Below are 24,545 nucleotides of genomic sequence, written 5' to 3'. Positions count from 1 at the left end.
CATCGTAATGGATCATGAACTTTTTCACAGAGAGTAAAACTAATCTCAGGAAGCTACGGTGTGTCCTTCAGTGTTTTTGAGATTTTCTCAGTTTGTTTGTTGGCTGAAGAAAGTAACCTACCTAAAGCAATGATATGGTTTAAGCAATATGACTGTAATGATTGTAAACGTGTCCTCATTGGATCAAAAATGTAACTTCCTGCTGAGGTAAATGCCTGTACAGCTAATAAAACCATCATATTCTTTGTGTTTAGTGGGAGTTAATAAATATTAGTAGACTAAACTGAGATGGGTGGGAACATGATAAACATTTTACCTGCCATACTAGCCTTATCATTTACCTCAAAGCTCCACTTAGGTACTCCATCATAGAGGCTCTGGTGTCAGTTGTTTTTGCCAATATCATGCGTCAGCAAAGATTTGTGCAGTGGTACAGAAAATTGCAAAGACTTATGTTTTCTGTCATAATAGAAAAGGCAATGGCTAAATATAAATGGATTTAAAAAATTATCAGCTTAAGAACTTATCCATGGAGACAAGTGCACATTTAATTCAATTCAGATTTGTTATTTAGAGTCCACTGTGTCTTGCATCATCAGCAATAATATCTATAAACAGACCTACAGCACTGCACCAAGTAGCATGCGTGTGAACTGCTGGCAGAATATTATTCTGCAAACAGAGCAGTATTTTAACCTGTTGTAGTGTAAGAACTGTTCCAAACAGTAACCTGGTACAGGAAGAATTTCATATTATAGACATGTATTTAATGCTGTACAAAATGTTCTTAAAATGTATTATGTATATTAATGTGAAGAAATCACCTCTGTTATCCAAACTATACATTGTTGTTAGGTCAAATGTAAAAGTCTGTATCTCATTTCTTTTCTGTGTGCCAAGAACTTAAAATCCCTCACCCCCAAAACACAACTGTTTTTCGGACTCTGCCTACAGCCCTGCGATATCCCAAATGGTGCATTTCTAGAAGATCTGCGTAAAGTTGAGGTTTTGGCTGCTGTCTTCAAATCAACGGTGTCCAGTGCAATGTGAGAAATGTTGACATTGATCTAAGTTGAGACTTGTTCACAACTGCGTGGTTTATTTCTCTATTCTAATGATTTCAAAATCAGATCTCACTGGATCATTTTCATAACATCAGAGAAAGCAAGCCACTATGCAAGCAGTTAAAATATTTTTCTTAAGTGTGCAGTTGAGGGTGATTGCGATCATTTGAACACACCTGCCAATCATCTGCATTGATTATTACAAAACTCCATTTAAGTATCTAATGTTGACATGTACCATAACTTAATGACGACGTTAAACTTTTTCCCCACATGATGGAAGTTTGTTAATCCTGAGAAGCAGACCTGTATTTTTAAATGCACTCAGCACTGGCTGACAAAACTTTTTGCCAACTCTCAAGTTTCTCCTCCTTCTGCCAGTCTTGAAGTGCACATTTATCATTCCAGACACAGCACACTGACTACTCACTTGTTTTGCTGGGTAGTACTATTGACTTAATTCATCTTGGTCTGGTTTCCAAAGTTTCTCATAATAAGAGTATTGATGAATGCTTCCATTTTGAGAGAATGTATAATAATGAGGTCATCCATCCAAGAACATTATTCATAACTGTATGCTCTTTTGGTTCATCAGTAAAACTCCCAACTCTTAAATGTTTTCAGGCTTCTTAACTTAAAAAAATTGAGTTTATTTTTGATTCAGGCTGAATATTTTTCTTCTCATTTGAATCACATTTTCTTCAGGTGTTTTGTAGCTTTATTTCATTTCTTTCTACAGCTGACATGGGTGGGAAAACTGAAGTGAATACATAAAATTTAAGAAATTTTACATGTCGTGGAGCTACACTTTGTATTTTTTAGTAAAGGCATCAAGCAAGAGTGATGCGCACTGTCTTTAGGTCTGTTGCTTCACACATGCAACCATGCTTCCATTTCATTCATCATCTGGATGCAGATGTCAACATGTTTTATTGCTGTAGCATTTGAGAGCAAATCTAGATGGCGATAAAGACAGAACAACTATAGAGCCCATTGCTTTTTTTCAGTCTCACCACACACACATACACACATGTGGTAAGACGCAAATCAATGTTCAGATCTTGACACCATTGTAGGGCTCTGAAGGGGGCTCTTCAGGCCAAGCGTACTCTGTGTGTGTGTGTGTGTGTGTGTGTGCGTGTGCGCTTCTGTCCCTTATGGCTCCACCCTACATCTCGGCAATTTGCTCCTTTTATCGCCATCAGGGGAGCAAATGGTTTCTATAGCGACGGGCACCAGGAAGTTCTCAAAAAAATGTTTCGTTTTTGAAGCCCCGGGGAGTGAGAGAGAGAGGGAGTGTGTGTGTGTGTAAGTGTGTCGGCACTGCAAGCCAATTATGTTTATGACCATATTTCTTTCCTGTATGAATTTACTGGGATCATGATATTGGTGCATTTTTCATTTTCCTATGGAAGGATTTGCAGATGGTGTGCTGTTGCTTTTAACAGTTGTGTTTTACACGTTTGATGTTCAGATTCCTTATTTATTCTTGATTTTTTGCATCACTTATTGCCATCTTGTGCCCGTACACAAATTTGACTCAGTTTCAGACTGACAGACATCACATTGTTATTCTGCATGTGCCTGGCCAGAGGTGGTAGAACCCGGAGACAGGATGTGTCATAAGATCTCGGCAGATGGACACACACAAACGTGTTGAAGCTCCCTCAGAGGCATCCATGTCCTCTCTCTGTCCGACTTTCTCTCTCATCTTTGTCTCACTCTTTTTTCTTTTCTTTTTTTTTTTTTTTTGCTTTCTCATGCCCACAAGGAGTTAAAATTTGTCTGCTTAAATATCATGGGGGCGGGCTTGTATCCCAAAAGCCTTATCAAGGTCCTAGCTTGCATTCTGTTGTGAGGAAAACAAGGTATGATGGTGTGAGAGGAAGTGAAATACATTTTATAAACTAAGAAAAGCACTTACTCTCCAACCCACAGTAGAGTAAAATGCAATTAGCATAAAGTAAAATGAGATTCCACTCAGGTACATCGAAGTCATTTCATTTGCAGTGTTCTGAATTAGTTTCAGCCTACAGTGTTAGCTCAGGTAGTGTGACTAGCATACAGGTGTCAAAGAATACACTCAGTTGTGTATCATATGCCAAAAGTAAACTGGCAGTGAGTCAAAACAGAATGAAAGACTATCGCAGTTACCACAGTTAGACTTTGCACAGGAGGGTGCTCATTCAAGAATGAAAACATAAAACATAAAATAACATAAAAGTGCTGCACTAATAATGATGATTTTAGAAGAGTGAAAAATACTCTCCCCAGATATGGTTACATAATTTCCATAATTTGTTGGACAAAGACAATTTTTGTACACCGCTACAGTGGATTTTAAATTAAACTACCAAGATGAGATTGAAGTGCTCACTTTCAGCTTTAATTCAACAGGTTTTACAAAACTTGTGCATTTTCAGAGGTTCAAAATGAATTGACAAGTGGTTTTATGGCCAGGCGAGGCCTGTCAAGCTCTATAATCAGGAGAAGTCTTTATGAAAGAAAGTACAGAAGGTTTAGGTGCAAACTACTGGTTATACTCAAGAACAGGAAGGCAGGATTAGACTTTCAGAAAACATTTTGCACAGTTTAGAAAGAAGAAACCAAGATTAGAGAGATAAAAGTAGGTAGAAGGAAAGGAACGGCATATGATCCAAAGCATGCCATATCTCTCTTTGCCAGCGGTACATGGGCCAGAGGTGTTTACTGATCATGTGACTGTTGGGAGAAGTAGCAGAATGAGTTCTGAAGTGTTTAGTACTATACTGTATGCTCATATTCAGCAAAATGCTGTATAACTGATCAAACAGCACTTCAGTGACCATGTCAGTCACCTGATTTGAACCTGATACAGCATGTTTTTAGTTATTAAAATCAATACTGAATGTAGAAACAAGCAGGACATGATGACAGCTGTAGCAAAGGCCTGGATGAGCATCCCAAGGGCGGAAACAAAGAATTTGGTGATGTCCATGGGTTCTTCATTTCAGTCAATGACTACAAAGGATTTTCATGCAACCCTTGTGTTCTTGCAAGAAGTTCTGCAAACATTCGATTCAATTCAGTTTTACTTGTATAGTATCAAATCACAACAGCAGCCACCTCAAGGCGCTTTATATTATAAGGTGAAGACCCTATAATAATACAGGGAAAATGCCAACAATCAAACAACTTGCTTTGAACAAACATTTAGTAACAGTGGCAAGGAAAATCTCCTCTTTAACTGGAAGAAACTGTGACAGAACCTGGCTCAGGGAGGGGCAGCCGTCTGCCTTAACCATTGGTGTCAGTTGTATAATACCACGTCTCATGTGGTATTATATATACATAGTGAATCTATGGTTATTTGGGCTTTAAACCTGTTATCTCTTCAATTATTCTTTTGGAAAGTCTTATTTATAGCCCAGATGTATTTAAAAACATTTCAGTTCAGCACTCATCTCAGTTTACTTTAGTAGTTATGCAATTGCTGGCATTTCCAAATCTTTCATTTTATTTTCCTTTGTCTCAAAATAATATAAACACAAAATAATAAAAAGACATCATCTTGTTTTGTATTCTCCCAGTCCATGTTTGGAGTAACAAGGTGGATGATCAAGTTCAGTTCCAAGCACTCGAGGCAGGATTCCTAGGGCTTTTTTATACTATACATATATATAGTACATTCCTTTTTTTTTTTTTTTTTTTTTTAATTTTATTATTATTTATTTATATAGTATATTCCTTATATATATAATCAGTCAAATTAAATGAAATACCTCAATGAAGAGTACCTTTATCTTGTCATCCTAGTATGTTTTTCTTTCTTTTTTCTTTTGGCACAAATTGGTTGGAACCTGTGGATATCTGTGTACTTTCTTTCGTGGGCATGTGGTCTTGAGTGTTTACTTGTCGATGTGTTTGGCTTTGGAGCAGTAACTTGTTGAATCCAAGCACATCATGCTGCCCACAAGTGTGTCTGTGTTTAAAACTTGAGAAAATGAGAAGTCTGCACAATGTACACACAAATGCACACACACCAAGGGTGACTGCTTGTGCTACTTTGAATCCGCTTTGTCTTCTAAGAGATGGATTGTACGCTGTCAGTCATGTGTGCAGGGTGGAATCCCCTGCCAAGACCTCCGCTGGCTCTGCTATTGGAAGATAGGACAGAAATGCGCTTGCTCGCATACGCACAAGCGCACACAAAATGCAGACACTCCGATACACTGCTCTGCATAATACCCTTTGCCAGCCTCCCCGTGTTGTGAAATGGCTTTGCTCCAGCCGTGGCCGTGTTTGTTAGCCAGTCTACTCAGAAACGCACTCGCACAGCACTCAGCAGACGTTAAGCCAGGCTCCCTGCCTGCAATGTAACCCTGCTTGATCCTCCATCACACACACACACACACACACACACACACACACACACACACACACACACACACACACACACACACACACACACACACACACACACACACACACACACACACACACTCTACCCTGCTGAGTGGCGGGCTGCAAGCTATCCACCTCTTGCCCACAAACGAGGAGAAGCCTTCTGTCAAAACCATCAAACCAAACCTGGCCTAAAGGTTCAATCCCCTCAAAAATCCCCTTTTGTTCAGCACCATGGACAGGGTTCAGTGTGAAGCAATGAAGTGATTTTTTTTTTTTTTTTTTTGTACAACTGCAGGATAGAGAACAGAGAAAAATTAGTCTACCAATAAATTATTGGTTGTCAACTATAAAAAAAATAAAATAACCCTAAAGGCTATTTAATTGTTTAGATTAAAGACAAAAGTGGTTAAAAAGAGTTTCAACCTGTCAAGTTAAGCAGCAAAAACTCCATTAGGTTTACTTGGTTAATCTGCCCACTGTGTTATCCTCACACCCTTGTCCCACATTTAACAGTTTTGTTCTCACACATTTATGTGCGTGTACAAAGTAGCAATTGACAAGAATTTTTATTTATTTTTTTAATTCAAATCATTCTGATTCTTACTCAGAGATGCTGTTTCTGTTGTTGTTGAGGTTTTTGTTGCCCCAGTTTCTGTAGATATCAACAAAGGTACTCTATCTTGAAACACCATCATTCTGCTTGTTTTTCCTTTTTTAAGAAAAAAAAGAAGAAAATCAATCAGGATTTGGGGTTGCTATAAGTGTCGTTGCTATTTATTTCTCCTTTTACATCCTCAACTGTCCTAAATTATTTTTCTTTGTAGTTGACAGAAAAGCTACTTTTCGTAAACTTGGATTTTGTGTTTGTCCACATGTTTTTAATGTAATGCACATGTAAATTTAACCAGCTGGGGTAGGATGAGAAGTCTCAGAATTGCCAACATAGTCAGGATCCATCGTCTTACAGTATGTAGTAAATTATAGTCAATTTTTGCAAGTCTGTTTGATGGTTTTTGAGCTATTTCAGGCTGGATCAAGTGGTCAACTGAATGACCCATTGAAAAACATTATTATCCCTGGTGTGATGATGTTACTATGTGTAAAAAGCATTTATAAATCAAATTTTATTGCAGAAGTACACAGCTTTCCAGACTACTGATCTGGTGAATTCCCCCAACACACATACAAATGCACGCACATGGGCACACACCTCAGTAAATGTCAGACACCCCAGGATTCAGCTTCAATGTCTCATAAAAGCTGTGTCTTTGTACTTCAGGTAAGTGTCCAGCTTCTCCTGGAAACAGCCAATATTTCTGATCATCCATCATCTGTCTCTCTCCATGTGCAGTGTGTGATTAAGGCAATTACGCTGCCTCTTCAGAAAACCGCATCCTGGTGCTAAAAAGCTGTGAAAATAAAATACCTAGACCAATAACATAAATTGAGGGATAAATAGACACGGCTGAAAAGCTTTCTTTGGTTGAAGATGGCAAAAGTCAATGGTGTTCATTGAGCTTCCATACTGACTGGAGCCACAGAGTGGACATTAGAGGATCAAGGACAGGCTTTCATTGGACTAACACCATATAGTAGCTACTAGATACTTTCACCCACTGGCTGGTCAATTTGTACCCCTGCAGTGTTCCTGAGGTAAAAAGCCAGCTTTATTTGTGCAGCAAGGAACAGCTTTTAAGAAGAGAAATATTTAGCTGCAGTCAGGTGGGCTGACAGGACCTTACTGCAGGTGGCCAAAATGAACCGGACAAACTGAGGTTGGGCATAGATTAAAGAAAATAAAGAGAGAAGCATAGCTGTTGTGCTTCTCTTGGCCTGCAATACGCAGTCCATCCACATTAGTTCTGATCACTGGCTGCCTCAAGGCTTTCTCTCTCTCTTCTTCCATCTTTCTCTCTCTCCCCTTCCCTCTCTTTGTTTACCACATAGAGGTTGATTTATGTCGGCTGCACTTGGCAGAGTTGGGTGGCGTGGGCGAGATACAGCAGCTGAAGGGGAGAGAGAGAGAGAGAGAAAGGGGAAGCAAAAGGCCAAATCAGAGTGATGTATCAAGAGAGGGGAATGGAGAGATGAGCAGAAAGGAGGAAACAAAATAGTGAGGATTGGATGAGAATATTAAGTGAGTGGGGAGAGATTACAGGAGGGAGGTTGGGTGAAGAGACAGAGAGAGGTGTTGCACTGGCCTCAGGTGTCTCTCTCTGATTTGTATCTTTTATGACGCTGCTTCATGTCAGAACACAAGGTCTCATGCTGCAGTCCCTCTGGCTCAGTCGCTCTGGTTGTGTATTTCCTTCTCATTCCTCTTATTATGGTTACTCGTACATATTAATGTTATCATCAACAGTCGTGGTCAGGATAGGTTTGGTTGGAGCACATGGTTTTACATTATATGAGCCCAGTGATGAAGTCTAAGTCATTGATTTAATGTTCTTTATATGGTTCTTGGATTGTACAGCACTTTGTTGTTTCTAAATGTACGAAAAACAAATTTGACTTGACTTCAGATATTACAATTCCTTCTGCGTCTCATTCCCACCCATCCCAGACCAACACCTTGTAATGATCCTGGATACAGAATCGTTTTGAGGTTTCCTACATTGTCAGGCACCGAGATGTTGGTGGCAATGGAACCTTTTGGTTTTGCGGGTTGATCAGGCTTCTTCTGGTACTTGTATGCTTAAATTTAGGGAGTTTGGAGGCCGAGTCAACACCTTTTGTCTTGCCTCTTGTCATTCCTGCACAGTTTTTGTGGTATTTCAAGGTGCAGTGTCCTTTTTAGGGATGCTGCTAACATTGGGCAGTGTCACTGAAAGGGAGGGGCTTGTGGTCTGGCAATATTAAGATGGATGGCGTGTTTGAAAGTAACCTCTAAAGTACATGAATTCCAAAGCTCAACACAAGATTCCTTTGTATCAAGAATCTTCACTCATTTCTGGTTATATTTTCAGTCCACACTGCTTTTAGTTGCTTATAATAAAGCTCTTTAAAGACTTTTTGCTGCACTCTTTTTGCAAATTGTTGGCTCTCATAGATTACTGAATTGTGATATAGCTTTTTTTTTCCCAAGTATTTTCATGATAAATTTCAAACTTGACCAGCCAGAAGTATAAAATTGTACTGGCAAGTGTACCAAATTTCATCCTCTTGAGTGCTTTCCAAAGAATCAATTAATGCAAAAATGTTGGTGGCAGTAGAGTCATAATGATTCAGCATCTGGAGACCGCACATGCTTGTTTGTACATTCAAGGGCAATACATGCAAATTTTTAATGTATATTCTGACTTGGTTTTAGTGTTTGCTGAAAAGAATATCTCATTCATGGCAAACTTGTCTTTTCTGTGTCTTCCCTCCTGTAGCTGGTCAGCTAAGCCAGTCAGCTTATTTCTCCCTCCAGCTGCCCTACACTGTACTGGGACTCGGACGCAGCGCCAACTTCCTGGATCACCTTTTCGTCGGCATCCCCCGGCAGCCTGGAGAGACGGTGAGGAAATTTTACCGAGAAACTGCCAGTACTTCTCCTGCAGGGTTCATGGTCTCACAGAATGTCTGAGGAAGATTCCTTTACAGAGCTGCTTATGTCACAGCAAATAGCAAAAAGGAAGGAAAGTTGTGCAAAAAAAATTTAAAAATCAAAATGAGCCTTTTACAGCCCCAGGTGCAAAGTGATTTAAAATACAACACTTGTAGTCAAATGCCAGATTAAGTCATTTCTGAGCGGCTTAACATGTCCTGAATTTAACAGTGTACGGCATGCCTGACTAAGACATTGAATGTCTCTGTAATAAGCCTCGGGATCGTGGTTTTAAAAACAAGAAAATCTTCCAAGAAAATATCAAATGATGGATGAATTAATGGAGGGAGCAATTGAAGCACTTTTTGTAAGTCATAAGCGGAGAGCAAAAGAGTTGTTTTTCTCCAACTGCTCCAGCATTTTTCATGATGGGCTTGATGTAGCACATTTCTTCCAGGGATTGTGAGATTAGTTTGAAAGGTGTTTTGTGAAGATTCAGTAGAGGGATTTCCCTCCACATACTTTCTTATCAAATTAGAAAGTGAGGTAAACAGAGACTACAGTATCTCCCTAATCTTGCAAAGGCATTTAATGCTCGGTTGAGATTTTTCCTTAATTAAAGCAGTAGTTTATGCAAGGAAATATTTTATACCTTGTGTTTATGTCATTTGGCAAATAACTGTTTGCTTGCTGTTGACGTTAGTTCATAAATATAGAAAGGGAGACGTTAGTCTGTACATTTTATAGCTTTTATGCTTGAAAGATTAATAAAAATGAATTATCATGTGTCTTAGCTTCAGAAAAAAAACAATGACATCTTCACAATCTTCACAGTTACTACTTTTTTTTCTCTCCAAATTTTACTGGAAGTCTTTGGGTTGATTTATGTATAATTCACCTAAACACAGGCCAGCAGTTTTATTTTTGTAGGGATTTTCACATTTTATTTACCTCTGCTTCTCCTGCTTAATGAGGACAATATTTTCTCCGGTGTCATAAACAATGATTTGACTTGAAAAAGCATATTTTGCCACCCACATCTCACTAGAGGCGTGATTGCGCAGTAGAATCTAGGTGAAAGAAAATCTGATTTCCCTGCCCATTTAATGACTAAAAAATAAATGAAGGTTGAGAGAATTATGTGACACAGATTGATGCTTTACGGAAGCTAGATTACACAGCTCCTTTTTAATGTATGGGATGATTGATGACATCAACAGAGGAATTAATAAAGGTGTAGCGAGCTTCCCACTGAAAGAGAAATACTAATGGCTTCCCTTTTTACTACTCCAACGCATCTTTGCTTAACAACCAGCTAAGTGACTGTTTATGAATGACTCTCTGAATCAACCGCATATGTGATTCCTGTCATACGGCAACAGATCAATATAGTAATATGATAAATAATTGGTTTTATTTTATGGTTTTTATCTATTCTTTGTCCATATTTCTACTCTTCACTACCTCTAATCTCATCTCTCTTCAGTTCAGCTCTCTCCTCCTACATCTCCGTCTCTCTTTTTCTCTCTCTAATGTAGCACTGTCACTCTGAATATTAGGCACGACAGGGCCCCTTTTCCCTCCTGTGTGGTACCAAGGTCTTCGTCGAGCAGCTGATTAGAATTGCAGATGGCTCAGTCCGCTACTCAGACAGCGTAGGGCACCAGGAACACTCATCACAAACAAACTGCGTTATTGTCCTCTTTCCACACCCTCCTTTTTCCCATGCAAAGGAATGCAATCCTTTTTCCCTCATTTTTCCTCCTCTCTCGTCCCTTTTACAGTGTGAATTAATGAATGCCTAAAGATGTGGTCTATTATGCAGAGTAGTTTTTTTTTTTTTTTGGGTACCCAGGGGGACTGGGGAGTGGAGTAACTCCATCGAATCTACCTGTAATGAGAAGAGAGGCGAAGGTTTAGAAATCTGACCGTTACGCCACCCTGCACAGTCGGCTTATTTCGCTCTTTCTGTTTGCCAGCTCTCTTGATCTGCTTGTCTCTCATTTTTGTTTTGTTTCAATCTTTATTTCTGTCCTGTTTTCTTACTGTCTCCCCTGCTGTGCCCTTTACACTTTCTCCAGCACAAAGAGAGTTTCTGCCTGCTGTTTCGCAGAAGGCGATGTTTTGTAGAATCTTAGTGGATATCTTCTTCCCTCTGTCCAATCAGTCCTCTCATTTATTCACCCCTCCTCGTCTTTCTCTGTGAGTCTCAGTCCTCCTGTTCACTTATCTTCCACCCAGGGGATTCCCTTTGCTGTTCAAAGTGGTTTACTTCACTAATCAGTCCCCTACTTGTCACTCTCACTCTCTCTCTGTCTTCCTCATCCTCTAACTCTGTATCTGTCTCCCTCACTCTCCATAGTGTGCCAGTTTTCCTGGCTTTGAACCAGAGTATCTCTCGTTCTCTCTGAAGACTTAGGAACACTTTTCTCTTCCAAACAGCCAGATCGGATCTGCTCCCAGGCAGCGGTAGTGGAGGCTGACTCGTCTCCAGCTCTGCTCCCCCGCCAGTTGCCGCACCAACGGCAGTGCTTTCCAAGAGCTAAGCGACAATGGCTGGCGGCTAGAATGAGCTTGTTATGTAAAAAGCAATGCCGTTGCTGTACGCTTATTCAAAATAGCTGCAAGATGTAGTTCCTTCCAATTGATGAAGAAAGGAGAGTCAGAATTAAAGAGCAGTGGCACTTACAGATTCTGCCAAACGTAGAACTGGAATTGTTTCCTCTGAACTGCGAGTATAGTTACAGCCTTTAAATCATTAATATGTTGCCCCCTTCTCCTATTTATACCACTGCACTCTTAACCCATTATGAGCCAGAGAACAACCCCAGATGCCTGAGCAGGCTCTTAAAGCAGAATAATGTGGCTAAGAACGCTAGCAGACACAGACGATTACACTGGGCTTTTCCAGAAACCTAAGCCCTGTTTTATAAAGATGCTAAATACGGCCTGTGTCAGTCTCATGTCAGATGTCACCACTAGCTGCTGAGCCCTAAGGCAGCAAACAACTAAAAATGAAACTAAAACTTATGCAGAGTGGAGCTGCTGTCAAACAGTTCTCCAAGCAAATGTTTGTAAACTCTGCAGTTATGTTAAGTCTGTCTTAACCCTCTCAGCACTTTCTTAACATTTGATCCTTTTTCAAGATAAATGTGAAAAATGCATCAAAATTAGTTGGAGACGACAGAAGTGAGAGAAGTAGGATATTCCCCAATATAAAAGAAGTACTTTTTTTCCTTTTGCAAAGTAGCCTCATTTATTCACTTTGCAAGGCAGAATTAACTCGTGTGGTAAACAGGTTGCCCCTTCTCGTGCCAAAGTATTCATGTGCAAGACACTGAACTTGTTCTGGCAAGGACACAGTGGAAAGTGGTTTGCAGAAAGTTAAAAGGCACTCTGTAATTGCAGATCTTTTAGAGAAGCTATTTTCTCATTCAAATCCAAATCATAGCCTGATGTTTCTAGGCTAAAACCAGGCTTTCTTTCTGCCACTCTTTGAGCTAACAAAGTAAAAAATGATCACAGTATTTAGTAATTAGAGATGTCTGTGGTGTGATGAGGTTTTGCCACCTTTTTAGTATACAGTCAAATATATTATATGGTTTCTTGCTGTAAAAGCAAAATCATTTTTTCTTTGTAAATTCGTTGTTGTTTTTTTCCTTGTACATATGTCTCATTACCTTTGTCTTAATTAAAAAAAGAAATCTAATCTGCTTTCATGCATAACTATGAGGTTCAATATATTCATTATGCTGTTTTAACTTTTGCTTATTTTCATGATACCTGCATATAACGGCCCTGCTTAACCTTTCAGGCTTTCATTTTTGCATTTAAATTTTGAATCAGGCAATGTGGCTAAATGCTTTAAAATCATAGTAAGTGTAAGTTGTCTGCTCCATTCTACAAATGTAGGCAGAAAAAAGGCTAAAAAAACAAAGAATTGGACAGTATGTCCCATTTGTCCTCATTATCGCCACTGTGGTGTCCTTTTGTAAGACCCGTACCCCTACCTGTACGGGGAAGCTGTTCAGTGACCAGCAGGTCAGATTGTGGTTGCACTGTGCAGCTTCTACATAAGAAAAGTACTTTAGTATATTCACAGTGTTCCTGCAAACAAGAGCTGTTGACACTAAAACATCTCAAACTAAAGTAAGCTTTAAGATGAGCCTGAGGGATCTGTCTGTCAAACACTCTCTCCCTCGCCTACACAGTAATGAGTTGAGATCTAATCAGGAAATATAAAGGAAAACTCTTATTTGGGTAAACTATGAGTGTATCATAATTTAAAAGAAGTACCCCTGCCACTGTGGACACTCAGTGTTAATATAATCACTGTTGATATAATACCAAACAAAGAAACAGTAAACATGAGCATTCAAGTTGTAAATGAAACACAGGAGACCAGACATCATTAACATGAAATACTTTTGTTTTTCCAGAATTTGCTAAATTGAAATGCTAATATTCAAAAACACTACTTATCTTAATAGTAATTCTGAATCTCTGACTTGTAAGTTTTCAAGCTGCAGAGTCTTCAGATGTGATGTAGTGAGTCATTACTGGACTAGAGATTTTTGTTAAAATAATTGACTTCGGTTAGAATTTTGTATGTACTTTTAATGTGTGTTCTAACTTTCAGCTCCCTCCCATAAATTCAGTCTTCAAAGCAGACCTTTCTGCTGCTGAGATGTGATACGTTACATGATGAAAAGACCATGTGTATTTCATCAAGACAGAGGCTGACTTCTGCAGATGGCTGCGCTCGCACACAAACTGCCACAGAAATCCTTTATCATACATACAAATACACCCGGCCATATGTACACAGACTCACAATAAAGAAAAAAAAAGATTGGCTTTATTCACCATAGCCTGAGTAATTTATTTCAAGTAGTAGGTTGTCTATGTCTGAAACACATGGCTTAAAATAGCAAGTCCACAGTTGCTAAGAATGGGACCCATTATTCTACCTCAGAGGACTTAACATACATATTGTGTCGGTGTGTGCATATCTTAAAGCAGTCTGCTTGTATCGCATATATGGTTGCTATAATGTATTACTGTGAATAAAGATAATCAGTTAATGTGTTTTTCTTCTCTTTTCAGGAGATAAGGAAGCAGGAGTGGACGGCCATCATTCCCAACTCTCAACTTATTGTCATGCCTTTCCCACATGATACACCCCGCAGGTACATAAACACTTACACCTCTAGATATAATACAATATAGACAGGTCACAAATGGCTGCTTTCCTTGTTCACAGTCGTATAATTTGCTCAGAGAACCTGTTAACACTTGTTACTATGGACCCTATTCAACACTTTTAACCGCCTCGTCTGATGTCATTTGCTGGCATATTCGAGTTAATGTTACCCTCAGCTCGCTCCAGACAGCGTCTCTGTGGTATATCTTCACAAAACAATACCCAGAAGTGAGAAAACATGCTCACGCACACACGCTATTACCTCGCAGCATGTGTCCTCATGTTATCATGACGCTGTTCACATGTAGCTGAAAACCCAGGAGGAGCTCCAGATGGCTAGTCATCTCAGACAAACAATGACACACATGCACTTTCCTCGATAGGCTCATAACACTTGCATGTTTGCCAGGTTTGCCAACGCACACATACCTACATATACACCATGAGTGAAATTAGACTAACTGAGTGTTTATATGAAAACAGGCGCCTTGGTAGTCTTTTCACACAAAGTATAAGCTAACAGATTGCAGGATGTATCAAGATGAAGATAAAGTTAATACATCAAAGTGGCTGGATTTCTGGAAATACATAAAAGTTCTTGGAAACTAGAGAGAGAGCAGTCTTTCATTCTGTTCAGCTGTATGACCAGAAAGTGAAAGAGTTGTTCGTTTATTTATTTTAACATAACACAGTCTCTGCTAATGTCCACCATTTTGGTAATTGCATTGTTTTTCTGTCAGATAAAACTATGGCAAAACATAAAACAGCATATGGCAATCTCTCTTTGTCTCTCTTCCTCCCTCTCTCTCCCTCTCCTTAGTTGGAGCGCTAAATTGTACCTTACCCCCAGCAACAGCGTGTTGCTGACGGCCATCGCACTGATCGGCGTGTGTGTCTTCATCCTTGTTATTATTGGCATCCTTCATTGGCAAGAGAAGGTCAGAACACACACACACAGACACAGAGTAGCGTGTTGTAGTTAATGTTGGCCTCTTCCTGGTGATTTACTGCTTCAGAGTGTGAGTGTGTGTATGTGTGTGTGTGAGAGAGAGAGAGCAGATTGGTCACAACCAGCAGCAGATGGGTCTCACTGTCCCTGTCCTGTAGTCCTCTCGCCTCCCACCAAGACACACATACACACTCTCTCTCTCGTTCTACCTCTCTCTCTCGTTCTCGGGGCCACAACCTGGAAGGATGTTCAGCTGTAATTGCCTTCTTCTGTCCTTTCAGCACGGCAGATCTGCTGTTCATTACCGCCATAAATGTGCCCTCCAGGGAGTCGATGCATGTTTTCATGTTTTTGTTTTTGGTTTTTTTCTTCACCTCCTCCGGTGAAGAAAAAAAAACTCTTTTCTTTTTTTTTTTAATAGACACACACACACACATCACAGTCTCAGCAAAATGTATCCCATCATAGCAGGGTTGATGACACTCAGACACAAACACAAATTATCGCAAATGTTCTCTTTTTTTCTGGATTGTTTCCTTTTTCATCCACACACACACGCACACACACACACAGTCTGCTGGGCTGAGCAGTGCAGTAAGTTGCTGGCATCTTCTCCAAACCATCTGCCGTGAGACTATGTGCACTTAATGTGTTCCTGTGTGTGTGTTTGTGTGTGTGTGCGCGCGTCTTCACTCAGGTTGACATGCAGCATGGTTACACACACAGAAGCGCTCTAATTGCCCTCTTTTTTAGAAATGTGGGTGTGTGCATCAGCTTCATCTGAACTGATGCGAAATTCAAAAAGATAAAAATAAATAAATAAGCATGGCTGGTGCCCAAACTAAGTACACAAGATACATCTAGCAGGCTCAGGTGGATGGGAGGAGTGATGAGTGTGCGGATGAAAGCTATGTTGCAAGAGCAGGAAATGGGGAATGCAATTAAGATAACGGTTATTTCACTCTTAAAGGTTATTTACGGTTCTGTTTATACGCAAGCTACTTAAATGTGCTTGGGTGCAGCCCTTCAAAAAAAAAACAAAACTGTACTGTACATACGTCAAATGCTGATTGGTTGAAAGTTGGACAGTATAGTAGTAACATTAGTTTTTGGAACAACAGGTTGGGGTTTTAATCCCAGTTAGCACATGCATCCAGTAAAGCTAGATGTTAACCAAGTCTACATCAGGTACCAATCAAACTCCTTCAGTTCACATGCTGAAGTATCCTTGGACACGGTACTGAACTCCAAGTTGCCCCTGATGCATCCATCAGACTGTGTCAATGCCAGAAAGCACTTAGGCGTAGATAAAAGCATATGAATGTTTGTGTGGATGAGACTTGTAGTAAGAAACCGCTTTGAGTGCTCAACTGAGTAGAAAGGCTATGTGAGTACCTGTCCATTTACCAAACATCAAAGATAAAAGAACAGCATGAAAAGCTCAGACAGTGGCTACATTGGACACTTTTACACACATTTCACTTCAGTTGTGTTATGTTCAGTCCCAGTGTGTGCTGTTGTTGAGTAGCCCACAGATTCAACTCAGCTCTGCCTTGTTCTCACAGAAAGAAGGAAGAGGTTGTCAGTCATAAACCACAATATATTTGGCTTTGAACACTGTGGTGTTCATAGGCTGACTAGTCACAGTCTCATTACCCTCCACTGTACCCCTAATAAGAGTAATAGTTACTAGTTCTAGAAAGGTTTTTGGCCTTTTTGACTACTCATTTCAGAGTTCTCATTTCCACAGCATGCAGTTCAGTAACATCTTCTTAATGGTTTAATAATATGGTGGTATATCATATAGTACTTGCAAACTCATGATAGGCTTTAATTAGATAGATTAGAAGCAGCACAGGAATATTTTATTCAAATGCACTGAAATATGCAACATCGCACTCATCGTCATTTCAATTCAGAACAAAACACTGCACCACAGTTGGCGAGGCATCCAACATTCACAATGCATACAAAAACTCATTTGATTCAGATTACTAAATGCATTATCAGGTTTCCACTGTGCATAATCCTGAGCATCCACTGTGCATGCAGCAGAACTTCAGGTTCAGTGATTGGAGTTCTTATTGAAATGCTCCTTGGGAGTCACAGTTGAATTAAGCCATGTTTGCACTTGACTACTACTACCTGGGGAACTCTGTGCAGTTGGAATATTTGCAGAGGTAGTCTGTGATGTTTATCCCATGCAAATCTGCCAAGGCTGCAATTTGAAAAGTAGAAATTCCAATTATCTACCATGTTACACCAAATACAAAAGTGCTGTGAAAACATTATCCATTACATTTGTTTGTTTTCTTTTCACTTTTCTGTTGCCTCTGTCGCACCCAAGAATTATGAAGGTTGTGTTTAGACACATTTTGGGTGCAAATTCAGGAGGCTAGAGTGTCTGTACAGCTTAGAGACAAATTCACAGAAAGGGCAACTTAAATCTATCTAAAGAGCAAAATCCCAAAGTATAATGAGATGGTTGACATGCAGGGCAGCATGCTTAAGGAACATTTCACCATCTTTCTTTAAAATGTGGCAGGCTGTTAGTAGTAAGCTAACATTAGGTCTGTAGCAAGCAGCCAGATGCCTTCTAATCAATATTTGCCATTATATGAGAGTAATATCAGTGGATTCCAATAAAACTCAGATCTACCCGGTTCGAATGTGCCACTATAAACACAGACATGAGTGGGTAATTTTTAACTTGCACAAGATAATCTGGTAATGCTAGTCTTCTAAGATTTTTAATGTGACTTATCTTTGTTTAGCTACACTTTTACAGTTGTCATTTATACCATTGAAAAGATGGATTAGTTTTTTTTTACCTCTAGAAAGGTGAAATAACACTTTTCTCTTTGCAACACAATACACTGCATCATTTTTTACATACATCTATACATAACAGTTTCCTACCATAAATCAAATTGCAGCTATTTCTAATTTAATTGGTAAACCGCGTTTTAAACCCACAGCGTTCTTCCGTTCCTAAAGCTAAACAGCATTGACTCTATCGGAGGACGATCTCCAGTGTCTTGTCAGTATATACCCTTCAGGTTGTTCAGGTTGACACAATTTAAAGATAAATTTGATTTGAATTGGACTATATGTCTGGCCTTGGTAACTTGAAGACACACAGCTGGACTGACAGGCTAATGTGGTGTAACCTCCTTCACCACCCAGAGAATTAACACTGAAGCTAAATCACATATACCAGCTGCTAACATTCTTTCTTATATCTCATCTTCTCCCATCTCCTTTACAGCGGGGCATCCGGTAAGGTCAAGGCGAGCCGGCTGATTGACATTTGGCATTTCTGTGTGTTTGCACCGCCGCCTCTGGTATTTGCTCTTCTGATAACAAAGTCAGGCAGAGGGCAGAAGCATGAGGGCAAAGACATGTTGCCCAGCCTAACCAGCTAACAGGGCTTTTACACAAATTCTGTTAACTTCTGTTCAATGCAATATTTGCTAGGGATATGAAGAAATCCATATGACTATATTCCAGAAAGTAGAAGAAACAAGTATTTAAAGGCACCTGTTACACCATTTTGAACCCCATATTTTTATTCTTGGACTTTATTAGAGTAGATCTGCATGATTCACAGCTAAATAAGTTATATCTTATCTTACATGGTATCCCACTTTTGTTCAGCCTATTGGTTTGTCTGAAAAAGGGGTCCTCTTCCTTTAAAGCCAACTTTATTCCAATTGGCTGCCCACAGCAAGCAGAAGATTTTCTGACCAGATCGGTAAGGCTTTTGTGCACAAAGCCAGAGCTATGTGTTTGAGATTACCATATTAGTGATATCCTATCTCACACACAGAACTAAGAGTAGAGCAAACTGCCTGAAACAGAGCTTTTTGAGTGTTTGTCTCCCAGGGATTAGGTTCACATGCACTGACCTCATTATTTGAAACTTCGTCCATGTTTAATGCAAGAATCAACCTTTGCAACAGTATATAAATGACACAAGTTGAGGAAAGGTCCCCTTTAAACAAATTGTGGGAAAGAAAAAACCAATGAAGCAGAATTTAATCAATCTCATCATCATGCAGGCCAGACTTAATTAGCTGACATTAAAGCCCTGTGAGACTTCAGTATGCATCACTGTAGTTTTCCACCTGGTTTGGGACACAGACCAGCCCACTGTGTCAGAAAACCCTTTAGATGGACACAAATCAATGCTCTGCTGCTTAATGATGATTCAAGCCTCAGGATGACTATCGGTAGTATCCCCAGGACAGTCAATTAAACCAGGCCTGGACAGCAGCACAGCCCAGTGGATTGGTTATCCAAAGGAAAGAACATCAAATCAATCTGCTCCCTAAAAACATGTTGCATTAAAAAAAAAAAAGTAAAAAAAAAACATAGCATCAATCAATATGAGATGCTGCTGTCTTTGAAGATAGATGAAGGCTTTATTACAAACCAAAACTGACAGGATTAAAAAAAAGATTGAATAAATGTGTTTCTGCTCGTCTTTTGGATGAAGCAAATTAGTCAACATCAGGGACGCACTGGCTTATCCACAAAAGAGGACATGCGTCTCAAAAATCTTTCCAATTTAGGGACTGGGTTTAGTCATTTTGTTATACTAAAACATGAACGGCTCTGCTGTAACATTTAAGCAACATGTTTGGAAAGGGAAAAAAAGATCTGATAGCATTTTAACTTGTTGCCTGTTCACCCGCAGAACAAAGTCATTGACTGACTGCACAATCAGCAGTCCACATAATGTAGAATCATTGTTATTCATTAGTCTTCAACTGTGCCAAATCATGACCTTTAAAGATGTACATTTCACCCCTTTAATCCTGCGCCTCATCAAGTCTTGATTATAAAAACAGACCAAAACCTTTACACTTAAACTGATAAATGAGATAATAATATGGGCACTACCAGAGTAGCTTTGCATGTTTCAAAATAATCCTTGTGTATTTTACAGTGGTGTTTCCCTCCTTCCTGATTTCCTATTTTTTTGTATGTTTGTTACACTTAAATGTTTCAGATCATCAAACAAATTTAAATATTAGATAAAGATAACACAAATAATCAGTTTCTAAATTTAGCTGTTTAATATTAAGTGGAAAAAAATCCAAACCTATATGGGAATGTGTGAAAAACTGATTGCCCCCTAAACCTAATAACTGGTTGGGCCGCCCTTAGCAGCAACAACTGCAATCAAGCGTTTTCAATAACTGACAATGAGTATTTTACAGCACTGTGGAGGAGTTTTGTCCCATTCATCTTTGCAAAATTGTTTTTCAGCCACATTGGAGGGTTTTCAAGCATGAACTGCCTTTTTAAGGTCATGTCACAGCATCTCAATCGGATTCAGGTCAAGTCTTTGACTAGGCCTCTCCAAATCCTTCTTCTTTTTTGTTAAACCATTCAGAGGTGGACTTGCTAGTGTCTTTTGGATCATTGTCCTGCTGCAGAACCCAAGTGCGCTTCAGTTTAAGCTCACAAACAGGACATTGTCCTTCAGGATATTTTGGTATACAGCAGAATTCATGAATTCAGCACAACTCCAGACAACCACACTACTACCACCATATTTTATAGATGAGATGATGTTCTAAAAATGCTGCGTTACTTTTACACCACATGTAATGGGACAAACTTTGTCAGGCAGATCCTACTTAAGTGATTTCCTGATTGAGAACAGGTGTGGTGGTAATTAGACTTGGGTGTGGCTAGAGAAATTGAACTCTAGCCACATTGAGTGTACCAAAGATGTGATAACAAACAATCACTTTTTCACACAGGGCCATGTAGGTTTGGATTTTTCCCCCTTAATAATAAATAACTTAAACATAATTAATAAAATAATACATAATTTAGAAACTGCCTTTTGTTTTTACTTGCATTATGTTTGTCTAATATTTAAATCTTTGATGATCTGAAACATTCAGTGTGACAAAAATACAAAAAATTGGAAATCAGGAGGGGGCAAACACTTTTTTACACCACTGTATATGTTGTTGGTTCTACCCATTAGCTTATCATCTCTGACACCAGCTGTTTTAGCTCCTCTTCCTTAAGGCCACCCTTCTTTTAATACAATTTTCTTCGGTTTGAAGGATGTCCTCTCTCACTGACTTCATACAGACAAAAATAGAAAAAAATTCCTGAAACTGGGTGATTAGAGCCGTCTGTCGAATCAGCTGTTGACTCACAGGGTTTACTTGTACAAACACTGACCTCATTATTTAAAACTTTGACCTTGTCCCCTTCAGATTCAACTAACAAGCATAGAGTAGGTATAATTAGATCCACTTGGGCCTACACGACATTTAAAGAACTGGATCATGGATTTATGACACGTTTACAAGTGTGGCTTAAAGCAAATAAGACATATGTAAGCCGTTGGTCGCAGCAGTTATTTCTCTTGGTAATGAAAAGATCCCGTACTGTTGAGATCAGAATGTAAGGGAAATCCTCATTCTGTGCATAAATACATAGTTGAGCCAAAGCTTACACGAGGCTTCAGCAGTGTGAGGTTGTCCACATCGATGAGGATCTTCTGCATATTTTTAGCACAAAATTTCCTCCCTTTGTGCGACTGTCCCTTCACTGCAGCTCAGCTAGGAAATGCCCGCAGAAATGAAAATCTTGTACTTAAAAAACAGAAACTTTGGATAATACCCACGTGATCAGGTTTTTTATTCCTGATTACTTACACTGGATTCGTGTTGGGAGTAGCATGACCAGTAGGAATGGCAGGAATGATTACACCAACAATTACACTGATATAAAACACCTAAACAAAAGAATACCTTGATTTCAAATGACTCCCAAAGTGACATAAATGGTGCATTTATAGATTTGGCTGTTCTGTACAGAGACAAATTTTACATGAGGGTTGATAACAATAATAATGGATTGCATTTATATAGCCCTTTTCGAGACCCTCAAAGCGCTTTACAATTCCACTATTCATTCACTCTCACATTCTTGCAGTAACTACTTCTTTATTAAATTTAGCATTTGAGAAGAAATCGTGGTCCTTTCCGGTTGTTGGTAGTGAACAGTCATTAAGTTGGGATAAAGTGGTTCTGGCAAGCTACAGTTGTAGCCACAGCTGCCCTGGGGAAGACTGACAGAAGCGAGGCTGCCATATCGCGCCATCGGCCCCTCTGGCCAACACCAGTAGGCGGTAGGTGAAGTGTCTTGCCCAAGGGAACAACGACCAAGACAGACAGAGCTGGGGATCGAACCGGCAACCTTCCGGTTACAAGATGAGCTTCCCAACCCCCTGAACCACAGTTGCCCCAAGGGTGGTGGGAATTAGTCTGCAAATTTTGAACAAGGACATTAGGGTTGTGTCCTGGGTATAGCTTTTTTTTACTTTAACTTTTTTTTTTTAATTTAATATTATTATTTTATTTGTAGGTGCTTGGTTTGATTATAGGGACCAAAAATGTATGTTTAGGCGATTGAAAATATCACCGATTTTGTTCAAATAAACCCCAGAATATCAGACACTTGTTACTGTTACTGTTAAGTCATCTGTGGCCATTTTCACATGTGGATAATCATTTTACAGTAGTTTCACACACATTTGCACTACTGAAAATACTCTGTGTGGTTTTAGTCAGCGAAGCTGTCTGGGTAGAGCTTGCAGAAGACCACGCTGTCTGACATCATACAGACTTTTTAATGAGGGAGCTAAATGTTTTAAAGACCAGCTAATGTCCAATCTGACTTTGTCTCACATCTGCGTTCACACCTGCACTTCTTTCAGGTGAAGTCTCGAGAATTTAAAAGCTGTTATCTAAGTGTGAAAACGGCTTAAACGGCAGGGTCGACCCCAGATCCTTTCTGTTTGCATGTCATTTTTCACACGGCTGCAAGAGCTCGCTATGCATATGTGGTTGTTTTAACCTGCAACGTCCACCTGGTGAGGAAAGCATCAACTTGGTGTATTCTGGAAGGTGCAGCTTATAAATAATTTAGTTAATACCCTCACAGTCCTTTTTAAGAAAGATAGAATTGTATGTATTACAAGTACGCAGTAACTACTTTTTTATTAAATTTAGCATTTGAGAAGAAATCGTGGTTCTTTCCGGTTGTTGGTAGTGAACAGTCATTAAGTTGGGATAAAGTGGTTCTGACACACTTACAACATCAACAGTAAGGATGGAAAAAGTGTCTGTAGTTTTATTTTGGCGAAAAACTTTTTACACTTTCCTTTGAAGTCTACAGGGGGTTGAGTTTGACACCTGAAAGAGAGATATAGGGTGGAGTATCACTTCAGCCGTGACTTTTGATACCACAGCTGCAAATGTTCACACATCCCCCATGGCCTCCTCCTTCTTGTCTTCAAAAAGAACTGTACATTATCCCTACTCCTGCACTGCGGGGATGAACACAGTCTGGACATGTTGAAATTACAAAATTGCTTTCATGGGCTCTCACATCATAAAATGTTCTTGTTCTGTTTGAGATGATGTCAGGTGCCGGTTCAAAGAAGTAAACAGAAAACATGAGAAATTGCTGCTGTTGGCTGAAATTTTGTATTTGTTTTTTTCATCAGCACACCAGGAGTATTAGAGTATTAGAAGCAGGTGACTTGAGCAGGGCCCTCAGGGAGGAGGTGTTGTTGGGAGAGGGTGGTGGATTTTGCTGCTGCACGTCTGTCAGCTTGTTCACAGCTTAGTTCGTACACCACTGCCTGCAGCCATCACACCTGCCTGTCTGTCCCACTGCCCAGATGATGATAATAGACTGTTGGCTATGAATGCACACATAATATCCTTAAAAGCCTTTTCACATTGACGGGAGGACAGAAACTCTGTGTGCTTCTGTGATGTTTGAATTTGATTTATCATTGGAGCAAACATTTCATTTTTACCTGTTGTGATGTAATTGAATATTAACCTCCTCACTAAAAGTCTAATTTGTGCATCACTTATTAACAGATTTGAACATTAGACCACAAAGTTAACCAGAATGTTTTAGTTTGATCAATTTCCCCAAACACATTTTTAACTAATCAACTGGTAAATGTAAATACAGTACAAATAAAGTACAAATTTTCCAGTTAAGCAATGTGTCCATACTTAATCCAAGAATAAATGGTAGTAGGTTCGCCCTATTCGGCACTGCTTTCAAATCTGAGTGCATTCAGTTTGGCTTGGTTCAGGTTCTCTGACCGGTGCACTGCAGATTGCAAATCCAGATTTTAGCTGTTTCTGGTTTAGAAGTAATATAATGTCCTCACATGCAACAAGCATACAGATGTACAGAGCTTTTGGCTTTTAAGAAAATGTACTTGCGATTTAGTCACACATTAGTCATCTCACTGCCATCAGTTTTAGTTTGGCTAACAAACAGCATGCTCAGGCTGCAGCTGTCAGAAGCTTTGATCTGTACAGCTTCTGTGATTGCACATGTTGTTCGTGT

The 24,545-nt window shown here is 39.5% G+C and overlaps 1 protein-coding gene across 1 annotated transcript in view; it reads left to right on the top strand.

The window, feature by feature from the left end:
* Window positions 1-24,545, top strand: part of itfg1 (integrin alpha FG-GAP repeat containing 1) — a 145,533-nt gene that overhangs the window by 117,641 nt on the left and 3,347 nt on the right. Inside the window, exons 15-17 of the mRNA XM_031746505.2 lie at window positions 8,825-8,949; window positions 14,086-14,168; window positions 15,003-15,120. Of these exons, the coding sequence (XP_031602365.1) occupies window positions 8,825-8,949; window positions 14,086-14,168; window positions 15,003-15,120 (326 nt within the window). The remainder of the gene's footprint in view (window positions 1-8,824; window positions 8,950-14,085; window positions 14,169-15,002; window positions 15,121-24,545) is intronic.

Source organism: Oreochromis aureus, linkage group 1 (genome assembly GCF_013358895.1).
Source record: "Oreochromis aureus strain Israel breed Guangdong linkage group 1, ZZ_aureus, whole genome shotgun sequence".
Lineage (NCBI taxonomy): Eukaryota > Metazoa > Chordata > Actinopteri > Cichliformes > Cichlidae > Oreochromis > Oreochromis aureus.
The sequence above is the reverse complement of the archived record's forward strand: the minus strand, read 5'-3'. Positions and strand labels throughout refer to the sequence as shown.